Genomic DNA, 22,532 nt, shown 5'->3' on the forward strand with positions numbered 1-22,532 from the left:
TGTAGAGAAAAAAATCAGTGCAAAAGAAAGTAAATCACTATACAAGAGGAGAAATTAGAGGTGGGAAAAGAGAAAAAGTCTGAAAGAAAATGGTACAATGAATCCAAATATACTGACAACTACAGTAAACGTAAATGGAGTACATGCTCCAGTGAAAAGTTAAGTACTGGTCAAATTAGATTTTGTTTAAATACTATGATATTTACAGGACACAGATCTACAATATAAGAATAGAGAGATGTTGGAACACAAAGAATGAAAGAAGGTATGTCAGTAAATATTAAGCAAAAGAAAGTTTTGTGATTATATTAAAATGAGCCAAAAACAAGCCTTTAGGAAAAAAGCATTACTAGAAATTAAGGTCACTTCACAATGAAACAAAGCCAATAAACACTTGAAAACAACAGCCTCATTAGTAGTCTTGATCTTAACTATTTAAAACCATGGTGAAATGTCACTATATACTCATTCATTAAAAAGCCTGAAATAACAAGAGTTGAGAAGGCGGTGGGGATCCGATACTGCACTGGTAGTGTGAATATAAACTAGTATGACCTCTCTGGAAAACACTACGGCATTTTCTAGACAAAATGAGTCTGCATATACTCTACAACCACTCATTCCATTCCTAAGTATGTATCCTAGAAATACTGCATGCTTATGTGGTGCAAAGTACATAAAGGAATCTCCGTTGCAGTATTTTGAAAATGCCAAAAGCTGGAAAGAGCCTAGTGTCTATCAAGAATAAATAAGTAAACTGTGATATCTGCATATACTCAAAATCAACATTGGGCTACAATATACCGGTGAAAAATTAAACCATATAGATACTTAACAACAAGAATGTCCCACAAACACCAAGCCAAAAAAGCAAGTCACAAATAAATACATACCGTATCGACACAAAGTACAAAAGCAGGCAAAACCAATCTATGTGGTTTAGGAATGCACACACAGGCCTCCAGAGGAAAGCATGGGAATCATCGCTATGGAAGTCGGGATAGTGGCCCCCTCTCCAGGGAGGAAAGGAATCGTGACTGGGGGAATTCAGGGCTGTGGTCATGGTTTTTTAACTGAGTGGCAATTTCTGGAGCACTGGTTTTACAGTATTAAACTACACATTTTTTTAATGCACTTTTAGAGAGGAGGAGGAGGTGGAGGAGGAAACAACCAGGAAGAATTGATAGACATTTTCTACACTCAAAAAATCATGATTCCTTCTCTTGAAACACATGTCCTGAGAGTGCCCAGATGCCATGTAAGAGGTGAGGCCCCCCCCCCCCGAAGTCACTCTACTGGAGAGACCACATAGAGGATGGAGAAGATGTCCCAAGAGTCCCAGCTGGAGGCAGACACGTGAGTGAATGAGGCTTCAGATGATTCCAGCCCCAGGCTCCGCTGACCGCAAACACTTGAAAGACCCCAAGTTAGAACTGCCTTGCTGAGTTCGGTCAACCCCTAGAGCCATTAGAGAGAATGGGAAAACGATAACAAGGGTTCTCATCTTACCTGGCTTTTTTATATTTGTTTATTTATTTATGAGTATAATTTATTGTCAAACTGGCTTACATACAACACCCAGTGCTCATCCCATCTGGCTTCTTTTCTTGAGGCTTTCTGCGGGTGAGAATGAGATCACAAAGCCTTTCCTCCCTCCTCTAAAGTCAGTGCTCCACTCACCTAAGCATCAGCGTAAGGCAGAGGTTCTGAAATGGGGGCAATTTCTCTGCCCAGAAGACCTCTGGCAATGTGTAAAGGCCTTTCTATTTATCACTGAAGGGGGAAGGAGTGAGTGCTACCTACATCTAGTGAGTAGAGGCCAGGGATGCTGCTAAACATCCCTCGGTGCCCAGGACAACTACTACAACGAGGAACTGTCCATCTCCAAATGCCCATAGTGCCAAGGTTGAGACACTCTGCTCTAAGAGTTTATGCAGTTGGGTACCACAAATAACCAGGAAAGAAGTAAGAAGAAGGAAGCTGGGCGTAAGGTGTGCACCAGAAGAGAAAGACAATAATGAGCAATGAAAATTCCAGAGAAGTCAACAAGGAAGGAAGGGAGTTCTTAATGTGCCTCTTGTGAGGGCAGCGGCTTTTCTGAGTGGTTATTTCATGTGAGAATAGATAGGAATCGAGCATATGTAAACTAGTCTCTTTACATACGGAGCTACCAAGTAAACAAAACAGTATCTTTCTCACAAGCCGGCAGAACTGACCGTAGAGCGATAGTCTTTCAACAAAACAGGATATTGTATTATTGCTTCAAAAGCCGACAACGTGATCTTGATAAATTCTTCCGATGCCATCAGTCCTAGGAATACAGTTAATTATTACAGGTGTTTATTTTCGTGTTCAAAATCGCGATATCAAAGTACTTCAGACACAGATGTCAAATGCCCCACGGTCTACTCACCCACGGCTCCATCTAGGTTAGTTTCTCCTGAGTCTATAGACTTAATATGACTCTGTAAAAAATAAAAATAAGATTGCAAAATAACTCTGAAACTCTGAAAATACAACTGATCTTTCTCCCAAAACTACACTTATCATTCTTCATGAAGTAATTCCTCGAAAGCATTAAATACTATACACATACCATACATACAATCACAATTTTAAAGAATGATCATATGAATAATATATACATACAGTGAACATACAGTTCACTATCCATGAGATGTAATGTCGGAATAAACTCATTGGCAATAGAAGCACAGAAATGTCAACCTATAAATACTGAGGACACTGCAACTGATACATAACCATTTCCAGCATGCCACACTTGCTCCCTTACTACCTCGGAAGTTGGTAAGGATGCACGTAATCAGGTGAAGCAGTCCTCTCCAAGGAAGGTCGAGCCTTAGCTACCCTGTGTGCAAACTGCATCGAGATGTAGCAGTTCAAGGCTTGCCTTCACGGTTAACTAGCGTTGCTGGTGCCTCATATATATTCTATCTAAACCCCAACCCTGTGCCTCCCTGCAGAATGACCCCCAATAATGTTCTGGAGGCAGGCCTGAGCAGCTTGGCCGTGAGCTCCCTGGGTGAGTTTTCCAGTCCCCAGCTGAACGCTCCACACAGAAGAGTTACTCCGTGAACATGATCTAAACAAAACAGTAGAAGGGCGCCTGGGTGGCTCAGTCGGTAGAGTGTCCCACTTCGGCTCAGGTCATGATCTCGTGGTTCGTGAGTTTGAGCCCCGCATCAGGCTCTGTGCGGACAGCTCTGTGCTTCTGATTCTGTGTCTTCCCCTCTCTCTGCCCTGCCCCACCCCTACTTGTGTGCTCTCCCTCTCTCTCTCAATGTCGATAAACATTAAAAAAAATTAATTTAATAAGCAAAACAATATAAACAGGCAATGCAACCATACTAGTGACGTGCGGAAGCCCTGCAACTTAGTTCTGTCCCCTGGCTCAAAAAATTATACATACATGGTATTTTATATGTAATAACAAGTAGCAAACAAAATATAAGATTACCTTGGAATAAAAAACATAAGCAATTAGTCTGGAGGGAAAATGAAGCTACGATGATCCAATGGTTCTTCTTAAAACATTTGGTAAATAGAAATGACTATATATAACATATACATAAGAACATATGTGTAGGTTTGGGGGTTATCAAGAATAAATAAAATCCTTACACATATATTTGAGTTAGGAACTAAAATATTCCCAATTCTCTGCATGAGCTTCCCACACCTCATTCATTCATTGTTGGAGATAATGACTGTCATGAATTTATCATTTCCTTGGCATTTTTTCATAGTTTTACTAGATATACATGTGTCCCTAAATAGTGTACTGCTTGTTTGGGTATTTTTGAACTTCACTGAAATGGCAGAAAACTGTATACAGTTTATACAAATGGGATAGCATATAGCCAATAATTGTGGGGGAAAAAGAAATTTTTAAAGCTGTAGGAAAATACTTATGAGTCAAAGTTAAATAGAAACAAGACAGAATACAAATACACAGCATCGTCTCAACCACATACAGTGTAACTCATATGTATGTTAGACGGTTTCCTACACACAAGTGCATATATGCAAATTGAAAACACTCTTGAGTAAACAACAATATGTTAACAATGGTGGTCTCTCAGAGTGGTGGAGTTATGGTGATTTTTTTCCTTCAAATCTCACTGTAATTTTCTACATATTCTTTAATAAGCATATATTTTATAATTTAAATAAGCACAAACTGCCTTTAAGAGAAAATCTTAAAAGACATATGCTGTTTAAAAGCTAAACATATAAGACACTTTAAATTGGTTTTTTCAATCTATGATTACAAAAAAAAGACCACAAAAAAAATAACATAATACATAATAATAAAAAAAAAAAAAGTAGCTTGTCATGATAATTTGGTTGAAATAATTTCACAAAGTTCCAGAAGGGGCACATAACTTTTGCTGAGTAAATACGGAATTGACGTTGAATAAAATATTCAGAGAAAGAGGTCTTTCGACTTACATAAATCTATTTAGAGGTTTATGGATTACTAAGTAAAGAAAGCCCCACGCAGTGTTTGTACTCTGATCTTTCCTGTACATATATTTTAAAATATAGATAATGCACAAACACAGATGAAGACAAAAGTTTCCAAGGAAGAAATCACAGGGACCCACAAGCAGAGGTTTCCTTTAGGAAGACAGATGCCGGCCTGGGAGGTGTGTGTGCTTTCACATTTCATTCTCCGCCTTCCACACTATTGGAATTTTCTAGTCATATTACGTGTATTAATTTTTTTTCTTTTCTAATGTCAAGGAGGGTCATCTCGATAGTGGAATTATGGGCTTCCTTCAACTTACTTTGTTCCCCTGTTTAATTAAAAAAAAAAATCCCTACTGAATGTTTCATTGATTTACCAACGTTGATGTCTTTTGATATATTTCTTTTTCTAGTAAGCATGAAGGCATATAAATTAGGAAAAGAAACCAGGAGCACTAGTCTGCAGAGAGGGCTCACCTGAGATGAGCCATCATGAATTTAAAGTGAGACTAGTTAGGGGCGCCTGGGTGGCTCAGTCGGTTAAGCGACCGACTTCGGCTCAGGTCATGATCTCGCGGTCCGTGAGTTCGAGCCCCGCGTCGGGCTCTGTGCTGACAGCTCAGAGCCCAGAGCCTGTTTCAGATTCTGTGTCTCCCTCTCTCTGACCCTCCCCCGTTCATGCTCTGTCTCTCTGTTTCAAAAATAAATAAACATTAAAAAAATTTAAAAAAAAAAATAAAGTGAGACTAGTTATAAAAAAATAAATAAAAATAAAATAAAATGAGACCAGTTATTTTGTTGTTTTTCTCTAGCCGTATCTAGACACTCAAAGCCGGAGGTGGAGAATTAACTGGGACCAGAATCAAGGTCGGCCAGAGGAGGGTACTGGAAGAAGAAAGCAAAGGGCGTTACAGGTTTGCATAAGGCAGTAACAGGGACTGAACAAGGGACTGGGAGCTGAGTGAAGAGCAAAGTGAAGTCACTGGCCCTCGGGAGGGCAGGACAGTGAGCGGAAAGGGCTAAGATGAAATTAAGTCTGAGTTTAACCGAAAGGCTGCTGGAGATGGGGAACAGAGGAAGGGGGCTGAAAATCAGGGGTGGTGGCCAGCCAGTGTGACACTGGAAATGAGGTCATGGATGCTGGCAGCTGAGAGGAGGAAGATAAGTTCACGAGGAAAGAGGGGGCAGAGAGGCTGAGGTGTTGGAAGGATGGTCCGAAGGGATGTCTGGTTTCCCAAGAACGTGGACAGGCACAGCATGGAGAAACTGACAGTGAGCTCCACGCTAGAAGATTCCGAGGAACGAGCAGCAATGACCCAGGAATCTGTAGGAACACAGCACAGGGCGTAACACAGGCCATCTCCTGAGGGTGCCAGCTTCAAAGCTGGGAGTTTTAGCAGAGGAGCAAAAAGCATGGATGCCTACCCCACAGCCAGGCTCACTGCGGGGAGGAGTGGGGGGCAGAAAATGACCCCCTCCGGAGAGGAAAGCTGCACCTCAAGGGCAGGCCAGCGCTCTGTAATATTAGTCAGCACCTCAGAGAAGCTGAAAATGAGCTCCTGTAGCAAACTATGTATGTGAATTAATCCACGGTTCATAAAAGGGAGGAGGGAGACTCAGAATAACATTTGTGTGGCAGAGAATAAACACATTTATCATATTTTGAAAAATGTAAGAGCACACTCTCTCTGCTCTACCCACAGCAACTGAAGTCAATACCTACCAACAAAACAATATTCACTTAAAACAAAACTCTGCAAAAGACAGGAAGCATGTCTTTTCTTAAACAATTATCTCAACGCCCAGGATAAGTGAAGATCTCTTAATAATGGAGGTTATGATTATATTTTTGTATTAAAATCTACCAGAATAATTTTATCACTTCTTGTGCTTGAAAATTAGAATTGTGATGGCTTTTTTTGTAGGAAATTATAACCGCCACGCAATCACTGCACTTTTAAAAACTAACAAGGCCAGAACGTAAGAAAAAAAAATACGAGAAAATCCTCTTCGTCAGCTCATTAATCACCAGCGTTTTCAAAAGGACACAAGAAACACAGTGAACATTAGGTTAACATACATCATGAGTTCCCGAGCGTATTTCCTTAATCTCACTACTTCCTAATTCCCAGCCCAATTCAATGGAGGCCCAAAAGAACGATGGTATTCACCACAGGATTTCCCCATAGCACTTCCCCAGATGTTTTACTGCTCACACTGTCCCTACTTTTTTTTTTTTTTAACTAGAGAGGGAGGCGGGTATGATGACACACTGTTTCTGTTAATAAGAAGGGAAAATAGCAATTATCAGCTTTTGCCTGGACCCTTTGAAAGCTTAATAATGGTTTTAAAGGTGCCCTGCTAAATTGTTTCCAAATACTTCCCTCTTTAAAACATAAAACGACCAAAACTTCATTATCGTTGGGAAAAAATGTTTACAAAACGTTAATTCCTATACTCACGTGTCCGTGTATAAGAAGTATCCTGAATTTTTTTTTTTTTACCAAAAAATAAAAATAAAAAAAAAAAAGATATCTATGAGTCAAATAGGCAAACGATGCCTGGTGCCAGCATGAAAACTGAAGCTAACGCGAGGTACAGTCCCACCGCTCCCTCCACCCGGCGGGACCCTCCTAACGAGTGACCATCACCCCAGCCTGACTGCCGTCTCCACACCCACGGACGGCAGGCCTGCAGCTCCTAGACAGCTGCTTCAGGGGAAGCCCAGAAAGTTCTGGGTGCCAAGCCACTGCCACTGGGCACAATTACTAAAGATGAACCACACTTGATACCTCAGATTAAGGCAGATCAAGCTACTCTCCCAGATGCATTTTGAAAAATACTAGAAATACTTATCTCCATATGGAACAATAAGGCTTTCAAAACACAGTCCTAAACACATACACGTGAATGAACTGCTCCCTCAGGCCACCAGGACAGAAGATGCACTGTGCTGTGGACAGTTTCACAAAGCCATGCTGTGGACCGCTCTACAGGACACTTAGAGCTGTGCAGCCCCCTTTGCTCCCCACAAACCAAACAAACAAACTCTCAAATAAGCAGGAAACCGCTACCTGAGCAAAAATTAAAAGGATTATTTCAAAGCACAAAACCCAAGAGGTTTTAATATGCTAATCTGCACTGTGAATTTCCAAGGAGCTGTAGGATGTCGGGTAAGTTCCCTTTGCCTGGTGGCATCAGTAGGGCGCTGTCACCTCTGTCATACCTTTGGCATCTTCTGGACAGATTATGAATCAATTCACAGAAGCAACAGCCAACTCTCCACAGTGCATAATAACATGCACAAGAACTCTGTCTACAACTCAATTCGGGTCCTTCATTTTAGTCGGTACTCCTTTCCCTTCACTAGTTTTTCATCAAAGCCATCAACACTAAGTATAAGAACAATAAACACACAGCCAAGGCCAAACAACAAATGCGATGAGAAAAATAATGGAAAGATTCTGGGCCCAGCCATGATTCAAACTAGGAAAACAGCCCAAAGAAAGCCAAATGACCTTTTCCATTTTATTTGCCTAAGCTCGCTCTACCTAAGTGCCATTATCAAGGAAAAAAAATACCGCCAAAGATTTTCCACTATCCTAATTATCTTTCGACCAGGCACACTATTATCTATTCCCAAAAGGGCCTATATTAAGAAAACCCTACAGAATACCTCCCACCCTGCACAGAGTTCACCCATTCTTGGGAGAAATGAGGAGATCCCTCCTTGGTGTGGCCTCCTCCCTTGTATGGAGCATAGATAGCATTACACAGAGCAGATGCGTTCTCTCAAAAATACACACACACCGTTCCTGAATGTCCATGAAGCCTTTTAGTTAGACACATTTGCTTGTTCCTTGAAAACCTGAAGCGTTCTCAGCTAACGTAGGCAGAGAAAAGTGTTCCGCAGGAGAACAAAAATAAGAGAAGAGACAAGGACAATTCTCCCCATCCCAAATAAACACTGTGCCACAAGGTTCCAAGATGGCTGCAGGGGCAAAATCACCGTTGCCAGGCATCCATGTGTCGGTGCAGTGAGTTACAGAAGTACAGTCGTGCCAAAAGGACACCTATACAGTACTTAAAAACAGATTAAAAAGCAAATTAAAAGAAATTAAAAGCAAACATAGAAGAAGGTGGTAAGTGAAATTCTAATAATTTGCAAACCCATGACTGTACAACCACAATTCTGTACTTTACAGAAATTAGGATTCAACGCACTTAGGATGATAAAGGTTTGAAACTGGGGACAAAAGGACCCTACCGCCTCCCCTGAACACACCTCTTAAAAAATCAGTGACCTCCACTCAACATTTGTACTTCAAAACTTCACACTTTACGATGAACCTTCTAGAAAACTACAGTCTCATTTGGGGATGACAATCCTTTTTGTTTTTTAATTCCAAACCCACAATAAAGTGGAGATGTTCGCTTCATCTTAACTAGAAACCTCAATGGCATTTTGAAAATCTCAGGTGTTTGTTATTAACCATCAAATAAGACTGGAGATACCGTGTGACAAACGTCAGCTTTCTCTTTGTGTAGCTCCCCATTTTATCAATGACATATACTGTATTCCAGGCTAGGAAAAAAAATAACATCACTCATGAGCCATAACTGAACAGAAAGACTACTTTTTGTGGGCAAAAACTGAAATAAAAGATAGGACAATGATTTTTCATTGCTACCCTTCTCACCAAAATTAAAGAAAAAGTGAAGTTGAGCTTAACTTGGAGAAATGCCATCCTCAAAAGAGATACTGTGCATAACTGGACAACATAAGTAAATCATGATGATAATACATTCCCAGCATTCCATTCTTGCCAGGTTAAATTTCTTCATGACGTTTAATACTAAAATCTATTGAAGTGTTTTCTACAGACATATTTACCCTGCTTGGGCGCTATCTGAACAAAATACATTATCAAGAGAGAATGTATTTTTCTCCAAATGTCAAATTTTATTACAGTCAACAGATAAAAATATAAAAAGGTCACTTCCCTAGAGACAAATAAATACCACAAGGATTTTAAAATTACTTCCTTCTGACACCAAATTCCACAAACAGGAGAGACAGCCACATTTTTATTAGGAACGTGAAAAATTCAGTGTTACTCACAAGAATCGTTCCATAACTGAAAAGGAACTCTTCTGTTACAACTTGAGGTCGAAACACCTGTGTGATGAGAGTTTCCACAGATTAAATCCTGAAAGCCACGTATAAGAAACCAAAAATGAAAATATTTTGGCTGAGTTGATACTTCTAGGCTCCAGCTTACCTAGACAGGAGTCATATTTCTATTATTTTTTTCCTAATAAAATAGTACCTGAGAAGTTACGAGGTGAAGCACTATAGGCATCAGGGGGAGACACATCTTCAGCTGTCTCGCTTGGACTGTTGATGGGTGTTTACGACCAGAAACATTGGCCAAGGCGTTAAGAATGTCACCTGCAAAGCACATCCGGGATCATTCATGAAGGTTACAGACCATAAATACTTAGGGACCACGGGTCATGGCTGGAACACTAATGGGATTACTACAGTAATTAATCTCTAAATAAAAGAAATGGGTAGGGGCTGTGCTGTTTTCTTCACACATATTGAGATTATAACAGAAAACTGTAGCCTCTGGGGACAGAATGGATATAAGCTTCATCTTTCATCTAGCAATTCTAAGTAAAATTTATATAGTATTGGTTTTATAATGATTTTTCTTCCCTTTTTTTTTGTCTTTTCTAAATTTTAACCATGAGCACTTCTTACTTCTGTAAACAGGGAAAGGGTATTTAAAAAATTATATATGAACACGGGCGTATGGGTGGCTCAGTAGAGTGAGCATCCAACTTCAGTTTAGGTCATGATCTCACAGTTTGTGAGGAGCCCCATGTCAAGCTCTGTGCTGACAGCTCAGAGCCTAAAGCCTGCTTCAAATTCTGTGTCTCCTTCTCTCTCTGCCTCTCCTCTGCTCATGCTCTGTGTCTCTCTCTTTCAAAAAAAATAAACATTAAAAAAATCTTTTTAATTATAAGTGAGCAGATTATAGTTTGCAATTTTAAATAATAAAAGAGGATGGAAGTAAAAAAGATCAATTCCTAAAACTTCTCATTGGATGAAAAGTCCAATAATAAAACTTACACTGTGGACATCTGAATCTTAGCATCACACCCTAAAACAGGATGAGTCTGGCACTAAGCAAGTCAACTACCAATCGACCACACTGTAGCCTTCGGGTTAACCTTTAAAAGGTTATAATCCAGGGGTGCCTGGGTGGCGCAGTCGGTTAAGCATCCGACTTCAGCCAGGTCACGATCTCGCGGTCCGTGAGTTCGAGCCCCGCGTTGGGCTCTGGGCTGATGGCTCAGAGCCTGGAGCCTGTTTCGGATTCTGTGTCTCCCTCTCTCTCTGCCCCTCCCCCGTTCATGCTCTGTCTCTCTCTGTCCCAAAAAAAATAAATAAACGTTGAAAAAAAAAATTTTTTTTAATAAAAAAAAAAAGGTTATAATCCAAAAAATATTTGAAATGTTCTATTTTCAGTCATTAACAACCAAAAAAATCTCTCAAAGTATTAGTAAGGAGCAAAAAGATACCATTAATCAGCCATAAAGGTATTTTCATTATTCTGATTTAATACCCTGAATTTCTGAGTATATTTTACCATAAGGAACTGGATCAAATTTAACATTTTAAACATTTCTGGTTTAGAGCTACATCTGCTGGAAAAGCATGGAATGAAATTTAAGCTAAATGTACACATTCCTTAGATTACTTTTAATTTCTCCAAATAACAATGAAATAATGATCAGCCAGAAAAAAAAAAAAAAATCCTTTGCAAATTAATATTTTTATTTAAAGCTTTTCAAACCGAAGAAATTTTCAAACTTTGAATTTTAATATCAAAATTCTTTAATATTAAATGCTAATCCTTATGCATTTTTAAATTCTCTTAAGGGTAAATAAATGTGTGGCTGTAACCCGAAAGAAAAAAAAAAATCTTTTCTTCAGAATTAGGCAGAAGGAAATCTTGAGAAAGTCACCTAAAACAAAAGGCCCAAACCCAATTTTAAGCTCTGACAAGATGACACCTCAACGTAACCTTTAGCCTGCTCGTTGCCTCAGTCATGCCGCTGATGTAAAATAATTGTAAAAACAGATAAAGCACACCCTGAGTTCAAATCTTGAAACTACACATTCAAGAAACGGTGTCACGGTGCTTTCCTGTGTTAAGTGAGAAACCAGAAGAAAAAAGGGGCGAGGCCTAAAAGCCCAAGCGCAGGAAGGGAAGCGTCAAGGGGCCTGAGGAGAATTTACCCAGGATCCGCGGCAGCTCGTGCACAATGTGACGGATGAGAAGGTCCAGGCACTTGGACAGGTGTTCATTGCTGCTTGGCAGGTCCTTGCCTGGAGTGGTCTTTCTGCTGTCTCTCTCGATGTACATCACCAGTCTACGTACAGGGAAGTGCAAAAGATTACCTCTCATGATAAAACAGTTGATAGCATCCGTCTGAAAACGTCGCCAAGGCAAATGTTTCCAGGGGGCACAGTCCCCGTCATGCTGACATTTAGATTTTAGCAATTTGTCAGGCACCGTCTGTTTTTTGCCTTAGAAAAATCTACACGTTTATGAGGAAAGAAAACAAGGCAACTCTGAATATATCTGCCAAGGTATTACCAAACAACGCCCTCATTTCATTTAGCCTTGGCCCACGGGAAAGAAACCGCATTCTCCAGATGACGGATGAAAGGCAGAAAAAGGCGTCTGGGCAGAAGAACGCTCTTGGAGTTTCAAAGGTTCAAAGTAAAACCACAAGTTGTCTGCGCTCGTGTTGGTCATTAGTACTAAACTTGCTTGGGACCTCAGGCAAGTCACATGAATTCCAGCTCCTTCACTAAATTATGTACATGAATCCAAAGAAAGATTTTCATCTCAACACTGGGTGATACAGAGAACAGACACTACATCTAAACATCTGGCTTTCACATGTCCCTTTGTCCCCTAGTTTTAGGATATCTAAAACGAGACTTCTACAACCCACTGGCATTCAGTAGACGTCAATCTCTGACCAACTGTGCCTAGCCCAGACCCACGGAACATATTGGGCCATCACTCTAGATATTGAGGGTGTGGTTAGAAACTTATAGGCTCATGTTTCATCCCGTTTGCTGGACCCACCAGGCACCTTCCCAAGTGCCCATTCTCCTCAACTCTCAAAAGGGCGGCGAGTTCACAGGCTGCATCATATGAAAGCTTCTTTACATCTCCCGATGCCAACATCCCTCTTCCCAGCTCCGCCGTCCCTACCCTTTCACCCAACTTCTACTTCCCAGAGAAAACTTCCTACCAACTCCTACCGTCAACTAGGAAGAAGTGGTTTTGCACAAAACGCTTAAAAGTATACTGATATCTTAACGCTTAGCATTTACGTGACCCTCTTTGTAGATTTAGTCATGCTTTTGTCTTTCTGCTATTATCTGGAGCGGCACCAAATCACAAGTTTATTTCCATCCACCAGTTAGTATCCTCCGCTCGAGTCACTGATTACAGTGCCGGCCACACTCTAACAAATAGATGGCATTAGTCAAAATGAAGGAAAAATACTGTTAAGTCAGCAAAAATGTATCAATACTACTTAAAGAATTCAGAGCACATAACTGCTCGATGATGAGTAAACCACAGAAACGAGAGGTTAAGTGGAAGCTAAGAGCTTCACGACATGTGACACGATGACTTGGGGCAGCCCGTCAGCCAGCCAGGAGCTCCCAGCGATAGGCAGCACAACACGTTATCACTGGGGCCAGGTGCTTCCAAGACGAGAGCAGCAACTCCAAGAACTTCTTGATTAGTCGGCGCTACTCCCTCAGCCCAATCTAGGAAGCAGGACCTGAAAATACTAGACACACAGAAACTCATCTTCCTTTTCTGCTTTCCGAGATGGGTTGCCTGACAGACACCTCCCTGCCCAGCCTCACCATCTGTCGAACAGCTTTCCCAAAGTGAAAGGGTATACTCCTCCAAGAGGAGTACTTCAAACACACCCTCTAACCATTATCTGCTCTTGATCCTCCTTGCGTGTTCTTCCACTGTGATAGTTCCTCGACTTCAGGGAAACTTCTCTTAATTGACTCCATGACATCTTCTCCCGATCCATCGGCCTTTTCTCTTCTTCTCTTACTTCCTGCTTTATTATCTCCCATCATCTACCATTTCATTAAACCCTTGCCCCTTTTCTTCTCTTTGCACCCATCTAGCCAAAGGAAGTCTGCATGAATCCAATGATTTGCTTTCTGGATGCCTGCAGAGAAGGCTGCTAAAACTCAACACCACCATAAACGCGTGACACCAAGAATGAACGGCCCAGAGCAGTACCAAAATCTGACTGTATTTCATCGGTCAATGTATTCCCAGTGTGTTTTCAAAAGTCTCTTCTCTTCAAACCCCCAAGTGCCCACCCTCTCATGAGAGCAAACAGAAAGCATCATGAAGGAACTCTCCTTCCAAGTTCTCAACATGCGCACCTGTTATGTATCCCGCCCTCGACACATTTCCTTCCGTCACAGCGGTGGACCAGTAACTCCTTCCCTTCCACCTTCTCAGAACCTTATAACTGACAATTACTCGTTTTCCCTTTTATATATTTACTCTCTCCCATTTAACAAAACACTGTTCGTGTTCTTCTAGCAAATTCCTCATTGTCTCTCTCCTTCCCATCTCATCAAACCTCTTAAAAGAGGGGTGCCTGGGTGGCTCAGTCAGTTAGGTATACAGCTCTTGATTTCACCTCGGGTTCTGTGCTGGGCTTGGAGCCTGCTTAAGTCTCTCGTCCTCTCCCTCTGCCCCTCACCCACTCACATCTGTGCACACATAAGAAGGAAGGAAGGAAGGAAGGAAGGAAGGAAGGAAGGAAGGAAGGAAAAAAGAAAGAAAGAAAGAAAGAAAGAAAGAAAGAAAGAAAGAAAGAAAGAAAGAAAGAAAGAAAGAAAGAAAGAAACAAGTCTTGAAAGAGAAATCTATACCTAGCACCCTCCACAGTTCCTCCTACTTGCTCCTCAACCCACCCCAGTCTGACTCCTACCTACCACTCACTTCAAGGCCACTGACAACCTCCATGACATCGAATCCAGCAGGTACCGGTCAGCAACGTTCAATACTGTTGCCATGCCTCTTACTCCTCTGTATGACACCATACATTTCTAGTTTTCTTCTTCAGCTTCTTTAGTTGGTCCCTCTCTGTGGCTTTTGTCCTAAATACTCAAGTTTATCAAGACTCAGTTCTAGGACCACTGCTCTTTTCTTCCTACCATTTGACCCATGCCATCTCACCTCCACCAATGATTTGATTTCCCACTATGTACACAGATGTTTCCCAATTATGTATCTGCAGACCAAATCTGGTCTCTAAGCTACAGATCTATATATTCCACTGCTGACTCGACATCTACTTTTGTCTGTCTCAAAGGTACTTCAAAATCTACATATCCCAGCAAAACACAATTATCCCAACAAACATGGTTGTCTTTCAGAGTATAATATCCCATTATACAATATCACTCCCAATGCTATCAAACAACCCAGAAACCTTAAACTCATCCTTACACATCACCTCCTTTCTCTTACTTCTCACACGAAGTCAATCATTAAATGCTCCCCAAATCAAGTGCAAGCTTCCATACTCCCTTCTCCTCAACTACAACAGCCTCCAAGCTAGTGTAAGTCCTACTCTTGTCATTCTAACCCTTACACACCCTGTATCTATGTGGATCTTGTCCATCGAGTTGTCCCTGTGCTTAAAAGCCTTCATTGGAATCTCAATGTCCTTAACATGTAAGTTCTTAAAACTCCCTATCAAGACCTTCAAGGCCTCCAGAGTCTGGCCCCCAACTACACCTCCTACTTTGGCTTGCCATCTTCCCCTCCAGTTAAACTTCCCGCTCCCCTTCCCTAGCAACAAGATATCACATCTCTAACTACAGGACGCTTCTCTTCATTCCTTGCCAGTCAACTCCTACACATATTTCATCATTCACTGTAGTGATGACCTTCTTAAATTCAACCTCTCAATGATACAGTCTCATAGAACAGAATACATTAAAGCCCTTACCCAAGAGCAATTTTATAATCTATTTTTGATTATCCTTTTTCTTTTAATATTATTTATTGTCAAGTTGGCCAACATATAGTGTATACAGTCTGCTCTTGGTTTTGGGGAGTAGATTCCCATGATTCATCACTTACGTATGATACCCAGTGCTCATCCCAACAAATGTCCTCCTCAATGCCCATCACCCATTTTCCCCTCTTTCCCGCACCACCACCCCCCCCCACCCCGCATCCACCCTCAGTTTGTTCTCTGTATTTAAAGAGTCTCTTATGGTTTTTGCTTCCCTCCCTCTCTGTTTGTAACTATTTTTTTCCCATTCCCTTCCCCTATGGTCTTCTGTTAAGTTTCTCAAGTACCACATCCCATGAGTGAAAACATATGATATCTGTCTTTCTCTGACTGCTTTACTTCACTTAGCATTACACCCTCCAGTTCCATCCACGTTGCTGCAAATGGCAAGATTTCATTCTTTCTCATTGCCATGTAGTATTCCATTGTATATATAAACCACATCTTCTTTATCCATTCATCAGTCAATGGACATTCAGGCTCTTTCCATAATTTGGCTATTGTTGAAAGGGCTGCTATAAACATTGGGGTGCATGTGCCCCTATGAATCAGCACTCCTGTATCCTTTGGATAAACTCCTAGTGGTGCTATTACTGGGTCGTATGGTAGTTCTATTTTTAATTTTTTGAGGAACCTCCACACTGTTTTCCAGAGAAGCTGGACCCGTTTGCATTCCTACCAACAGCACAAGAGGATTCCAGTTTCTCCACATCCTTGCCAGCATCTGTTGTTTCCTGAGTTGTTCATTTTGGCCACTCTGACAAGCATGAGGTGGTATCTCAATATGGTTTTCATTTGTATTTCCCTGATGATGACTGATGTTGAGCATCTCTTCATGTGTCTGTTGGCCATCTGGATGTCTTCTCTGGAAAAGGGTCTAGTCATGCCTTCTGATTATCTGATAATATTTGTCATTCAGGAAATTTAAGAGTACCAAAGAGCAAAAACTATGTCTGATTTTGCTCACCATATCTTTCGACTCATGAGCACAGTTCCTGACATGAAATAAGTGTTGAATAAATATTAGCTCGCTAGACGTATATTGCTTTGAAACTGCTGTGAATGCTGTGAATGCTGCTGCGTTGGTCTCCCAAGGTACAGGTCCAAGAGCTGCTGAGGTACACACATAAGAGTGGAACCACGAACATTCCACTATCGCGTCACTGCCCAACTGCTTCCTAATGTATTCCCAACAACCAGGTAGCAGTTCCTTCCAAGTTACAAGCTCATTGGTAGCTACCAGTATCAGATTTCATCTTTACTCATCTACATCTTGTGGTCTTCATTTGAATTTTCACCATTGTTAATACGGTAAGCATATTTTTTTTGTTTGGTCATATTCCTCTTTCGTGAAATACCTGGTTCAGTTTGGGGTTTTTTTTTTTCGGTTTTTGATCTTTTGTTAGTGACTCATAGGCATTATTTATGTGGTCTAGATCTTTCCTTTCCCCTTCTTTTTGTGTTTCACATTGAAGTCCTCAATTCATTGGAAATTGACTATTATATGGATTGGGAAGGAATCCAAATCCATTATTCTTCCAGGTAGATAACCACTTGCCTGGTACTATGGACTAAAAAGGTACTTCCAACCTCTTTTTTTCCTTAGAACAAACTGAGGGTTGATGGGGGGTGGGAGGGAGGGGAGGGTAGGTGATGGGTATTGAGGAGGGCACCTTTTGGGATGAGCACTGGGTGTTGTATGGAAACCAATTTGACAATAAATTTCATATATTGAAAAAAAAATAAAAGAACAGAAAAATAAATAAATAAATAAATAAATAAATAAATAAAAATAAAATAAAATAAAAAGGTACTTCCAAAACTAAGTGTGAAAAAGGAAGGGTAAAAGAACAAATATATGGCAAAATCTGATTAAAAAGCAGTTGATCCCTAGATTACCTCCTCTTCCCAGTGAATCTAGGTGACTGCCACTGAACTTGCACCCAGGCAGACATTGAAGTCTGGAGATTTATTCTCTAGAGAAAGTAAAACAGAAAGTTTCCAGACTGGGAGAAAGAAACCACCATCAAAGTGCAAATAGGGGGAAACTAAGTGAATCCCCACCGGGGCTTCCAGCCCCCTTTCCCAGAAGGCCCCCAAGATCCTGGCAGCCAGGTTCCAGACCAACGACTAGAATGCCCTTTAGCAAAACTGGCCCAAGACAAATATACTGGAGATATTAATGTTAAAGTTCACATTAAAAATGCCTGTACAGATGACCTTAGGATGAAACTCAAAGTCAACAAAATTCATCCAAGCACTGAGAAATTCTAGAACAGGTTGTCATTCCTTCAACTCTTGATCGTAACCAGACCAAACATTACCACTTATCCACAGACGTGGTTTTGCTTGACATATTTGGTGATATTCATCCATGCTCTTTTTCAGTGCTGTATAGTATCCCAGTGTATGGGTATACCACAATGTATTCATTATTGATGGATGCTGAGGCTGTTTCCATTTATGAATAATGCTAAGCATACCTTATGCTTGGTACATGTAAACATTTCTGTTGGGTATGTACTTGCCAGTGAAATTACTGGATCACAAAGCATTCTTAGATTTAGTTTAGTAGGCACTGCTGATGATCGGTTTTCCAAAGTGATTATTAAGACAATTTACATTCCAACAGGCAGATATAAAAATCCCAATTGCTCTAGATTTTTGCTAAAATCTGCATTATCAGGCTTTTTCATTACATATACCCACCATTCTGGTGGGTATTCATTGGTATGTTATCACAATCAAATGGAATTTTCCTGATGACTAATAAGGCTATGCATCTTTTTGTGTGTTAAATGGCCGCTTGGAGAGAACTTTGTCAACTACCTGTTCAAGTCCCGTGCTCATCTTTCTACTGAGTTATCAGCTTTCAGTTCTTTAGATGTTCTAATTAAAAGCCCACCATTGATTATCTGTGTGACAAATACCTTCCTGTATTATCTTGTTACTCTCTTAATGATGCCTTTTGATGAAGAGAAGTTCCTAACTTTAAGGGGATCCAATATATCAACATTTTCCTTTATGATAGTGCTTTTGTGTCCTGTTAAAAAAAAAATCTTGGTCTACTCCAAGGTCATGAAGATATTTTTATTTGTTACCTACTAGAAGCTTTATTGTTCAAATAATATTTTTTATATTTAAACATGCAATCTACCTGAACTGACTTTTTGTACAGTGTTACTACAATTTCTCTGTACTGATATCCAAAATGATCCAGCACCACCTACTGTAAAAACCACCATATCCCACTCGTCCTCCCATCTCTTCTGCTCTTCTCCATGTTCTCCAACCTCATATCTCTCTATCCTGATCCCACCTCACTTCAGAAGATTCTCTATTCAACTGTGTCTAATCTGCCCTTAACCCAATCCACTGAGCTCCCACCTTCAGTTACTGTATTTTTCAGCTGTGGGATTTCTATTTGGCTTGTTTTCATGGATATAGCTCTCTATGAAAATTTTCCATCTTTCAAATTCCTTGAAGATACTGATCTACTTATTTAAAAAAAAATTTTTTTTAAACGTTTATTTATTTTTGAGACAGAGAGAGACAGAGCATGAACGGGGGAGGGTCAGAGAAAGAGAGGGAGACACAGAATCAGAAACAGGCTCCAGGCTCCGAGCTGTCAGCACAGAGCCTGACGCAGGGCTTGAACTCATGAACCACGAGATCATGACCTGAGCCGAAGTCGGACGCTTAACCAACCAAGCCACCCAGGTGCCCCCTGATCTACTTATTTTAATGTCAACATGTGATAAGTCCATTGTCTGTGTCCTCTATGGATACTGATATCTTGTGTATTTTTATTTTTGTCATATCATCTTTTCTCCTCATAGTTATGATTACTTTCTATTAAGTGTCAGGCTCTATACAGGAAAACTGATAGAATTTTCTGAGACCTAAGGTTAGACTTCTCCAGACAGGGTTTACATTTGCTTCTGGAAGGCAGGTGGGGTAGCAATCAGCTGGAATCATCTGAATCCAATGAGAGACTGAGATGATTCAAAAGTAGGCTTCTTTCCTTGTTCCAGGAAATCCTTTATGTAAATAACAGGTATTCCAGAAACAGAGAATGGAGAAAATAGAAATGTTTGCCTATTGGAAATCAGGAGACCCAAAAGAAATCCTGCCAAAATTCACAGAGTATAAAAAGAGAAAATTACCACTTGTCTATAAGGAATTGATTTTCCCTTAGAATTTAAATTATCCGTTACAAAATTTAATAATGTGCTATCTAATTACCATCACTTGAAATGTCTTTTTTTAAGGCAAAAACTACTCAGATGGTCTCCGCACACTAGCACAGACTTTTAACACGTAAGAAAATGTCCATTATCTCTGTTGGGAGAAATAAAAGACTGATGGGATCCATAACAATATCAGACTAACTCTAGAATGATGCTCCATTCCTCTGTGCTCCCCCAGAGCCTTCCCATTACAGGATGTGTTTACATAGGCTATACTAGGACAGCCAGCCTTTACTGACAAGGGAGTATTAGCTCCTAAAAGAATTCTCATTCTACAAAGAAAATAAAATGTGGAAACATTTGAGTGTAGTGTCCATAAACACTTTACATTTGCTGCACAAAACTGCAAATGATATTTCTTAGCATTCTACAAAGATAACAAGTTTAAAAGGTCAACAATCTGAACTGTAATCCAAGTAAACCACAAATAAATGAGATCCACTCCTCTTCCCCTCCCCCATTACCTTTAATACAACTATTCCTCTTTTTTTGTTTTTAAATATAATCTTAAAATTTTTTTAATGCTTATTTATTTTTGAGAGAGAGAGAGAGAGAGCGAGCGCGAGCACGCACAAGAGTAGCTGGGGCAGAGAGGGGGAAGCACAGAATCCGAAGCAGGCTCCAGGCTCTGAGCTGTCAGCACAGAGCCTTTCACAGGGCTCAAACCCATAAACCACTATCATGACCTGGCCCGAAATCAGACAGTTGACCAACTGAGCCACCCAGGTGCCCCTAATAGCATTATTTCTGCCCAGGATATGTCTGTTTCCCAGTCTACCACCTGTCCCCCCCACCCCATTTATCTCTGTGATTCATTCCCACTAATCTGACCACAACTTTCTTAATCCCATCTCAACAGGAATTCTTTTGCTCATTCCACACACATCCACCATTATGCTTCCCTCATCTGCCTTCTGTTAGACCTCCTGCCATACTGCCGTGCTTCTGTGACCAAACTTGCCATGTCCTAAACTTTTTTATATCTCCTGTACTTACATCAGTGCAATGCCTTTAGTAAAATGAACTTGATGATTACGAGGATGATGATACTCATTTATTCATTCAATACTTACAGTGTCTGCTACGTGCTAAGCATTTTTCTAGTTGACGGGATACACCTCATGGAATGTACATTAAAGTGGGAAGAAGACAGATAATTAACAAATAAATAACTACAAAAATAGTTTAGGTGGTAATAAAATCCTATACAGAATGTTAAAGAAAAATAAGACGGCCGCTTGTCAGAGAAGGCATCTCTGACAGGATGACATTTAAGCAGAGAGGTAAGGTCTAGGCTGATGACATTAATCTGACAGTGATCATGCGCATATGGTATGCAAGGCCATTAAACTAAATGAGATCACCTCAGGAGGGACTGTCCAAAGAGTGAGCCTTGGGACTACCACAGAGACTGCATCATAAGGAAGGACCAGCAAAGGAAACTGAGCAAGAGTTGACTAGTGAAGGATGAAGAAAACCAAAAAAACGTATCCTGGATGCCAAGTAGAAAGCACTTCAAGGAAGAAGACAGTGGGGCCACCTGGATGGCTCAGTCAGTTAAGTGGCCAACTTTGGCTCAGGTCATGATCTCATAGTTCATGGGTTTGAGCACCATGTTGGACTCTGTGCTGACATCTCAGAGGCCAGAGACTGCTTCAGATTCTGTGTCTCCCTCTCTCTCTGCCTCTCCTCTGCTTGTGCTCTCTCTAAAATAAATAAACAGAAAAGAAGAGAAAAGAAAAGAAAAGAGAGAAGAGAAGAGAAAAGAAAAGAAGAGAAGAGAAGAGAAGAGAAGAGAAGAGAAAAGAAAAGAAAAGAAAAGAAAAGAAAAGAAAAGAAAAGAAAAGAAAAGAAAAGAACAATGGACTTCTGGTTTCCAGTAAAGTCAAGTTAGGTTATTCAGACAAACTTTCCCACTATAAGCAAATCAAAAAAGAAACAGGTTGAATAAAATATATATCCACTTCATAATCACACCAAACTACACAGAGTACAAATAAGCACAGGAAAAATTCTTAAGCAATCATCTACTGTCATATAAGAACAGTGTGGTTTGTATAGAACTGTCAGTGACAACATCATACTTTGGTGCAAAAAAGCGCTGTCTCTACAACAATTTAAATGGCAGAGAAGATGATACTCTTTGGAATACTGTGTCAGATGATGCAGAAGAAACTCAAGGAACTGATGTCAAACATGCTGTGGTGACATTTCTATAAAGCAGTTTAAGAAGATGCATGTTGAATGCAGAAGAATCAAACAAGACCACTTTCTTACGCCATTCACAAAAATAAACTCAAAATGGATAAAGGACCTGAATGTGAGACAGGAAACCATCAAAACCCTAGAGGAGAAAGCAGGAAAAAACCTCTCTGACCTCAGCCACAGCAATTCCTTACTTGACACATCTCAAAGGCAAGGGAATTAAAAGCAAAAATGAACTATTGGGACCTCATGAAGATAAAAAGCTTCTGCACTGCAAAGGAAACAATCAACAAAACTAAAAGGCAACCAACAGAATGGGAAAAGACATTTGCAAATGACATATCAAAGGGCTAGTATCCAAAATCTATAAAGAACTCACCAAACTCCAGACCTGAAAAACAAATAATCCAGTGAAGA

The 22,532-nt window shown here is 40.4% G+C and overlaps 1 protein-coding gene across 5 annotated transcripts in view; it reads right to left on the bottom strand.

Moving 5' to 3' along the window:
- ULK4 (unc-51 like kinase 4) overlaps positions 1-22,532 on the bottom strand; it is a 582,128-nt gene that overhangs the window by 375,933 nt on the left and 183,663 nt on the right. For 4 of the 5 annotated variants that reach the window (XM_047874598.1, XM_047874597.1, XM_047874599.1 and 1 more), the window contains 5 exons: positions 11,804-11,937; positions 9,822-9,943; positions 9,614-9,670; positions 2,414-2,465; positions 2,217-2,311 (listed from right to left, as the gene is read on the bottom strand). In XM_047874598.1, the coding sequence (XP_047730554.1) occupies positions 2,217-2,311; positions 2,414-2,465; positions 9,614-9,670; positions 9,822-9,943; positions 11,804-11,937 (460 nt within the window). The remainder of the gene's footprint in view (positions 1-2,216; positions 2,312-2,413; positions 2,466-9,613; positions 9,671-9,821; positions 9,944-11,803; positions 11,938-22,532) is intronic. The other variant, XM_047874600.1, reaches the window with a different exon arrangement.

This window comes from Prionailurus viverrinus, chromosome C2 (assembly GCF_022837055.1).
Source record: "Prionailurus viverrinus isolate Anna chromosome C2, UM_Priviv_1.0, whole genome shotgun sequence".
Taxonomy (NCBI): domain Eukaryota; kingdom Metazoa; phylum Chordata; class Mammalia; order Carnivora; family Felidae; genus Prionailurus; species Prionailurus viverrinus.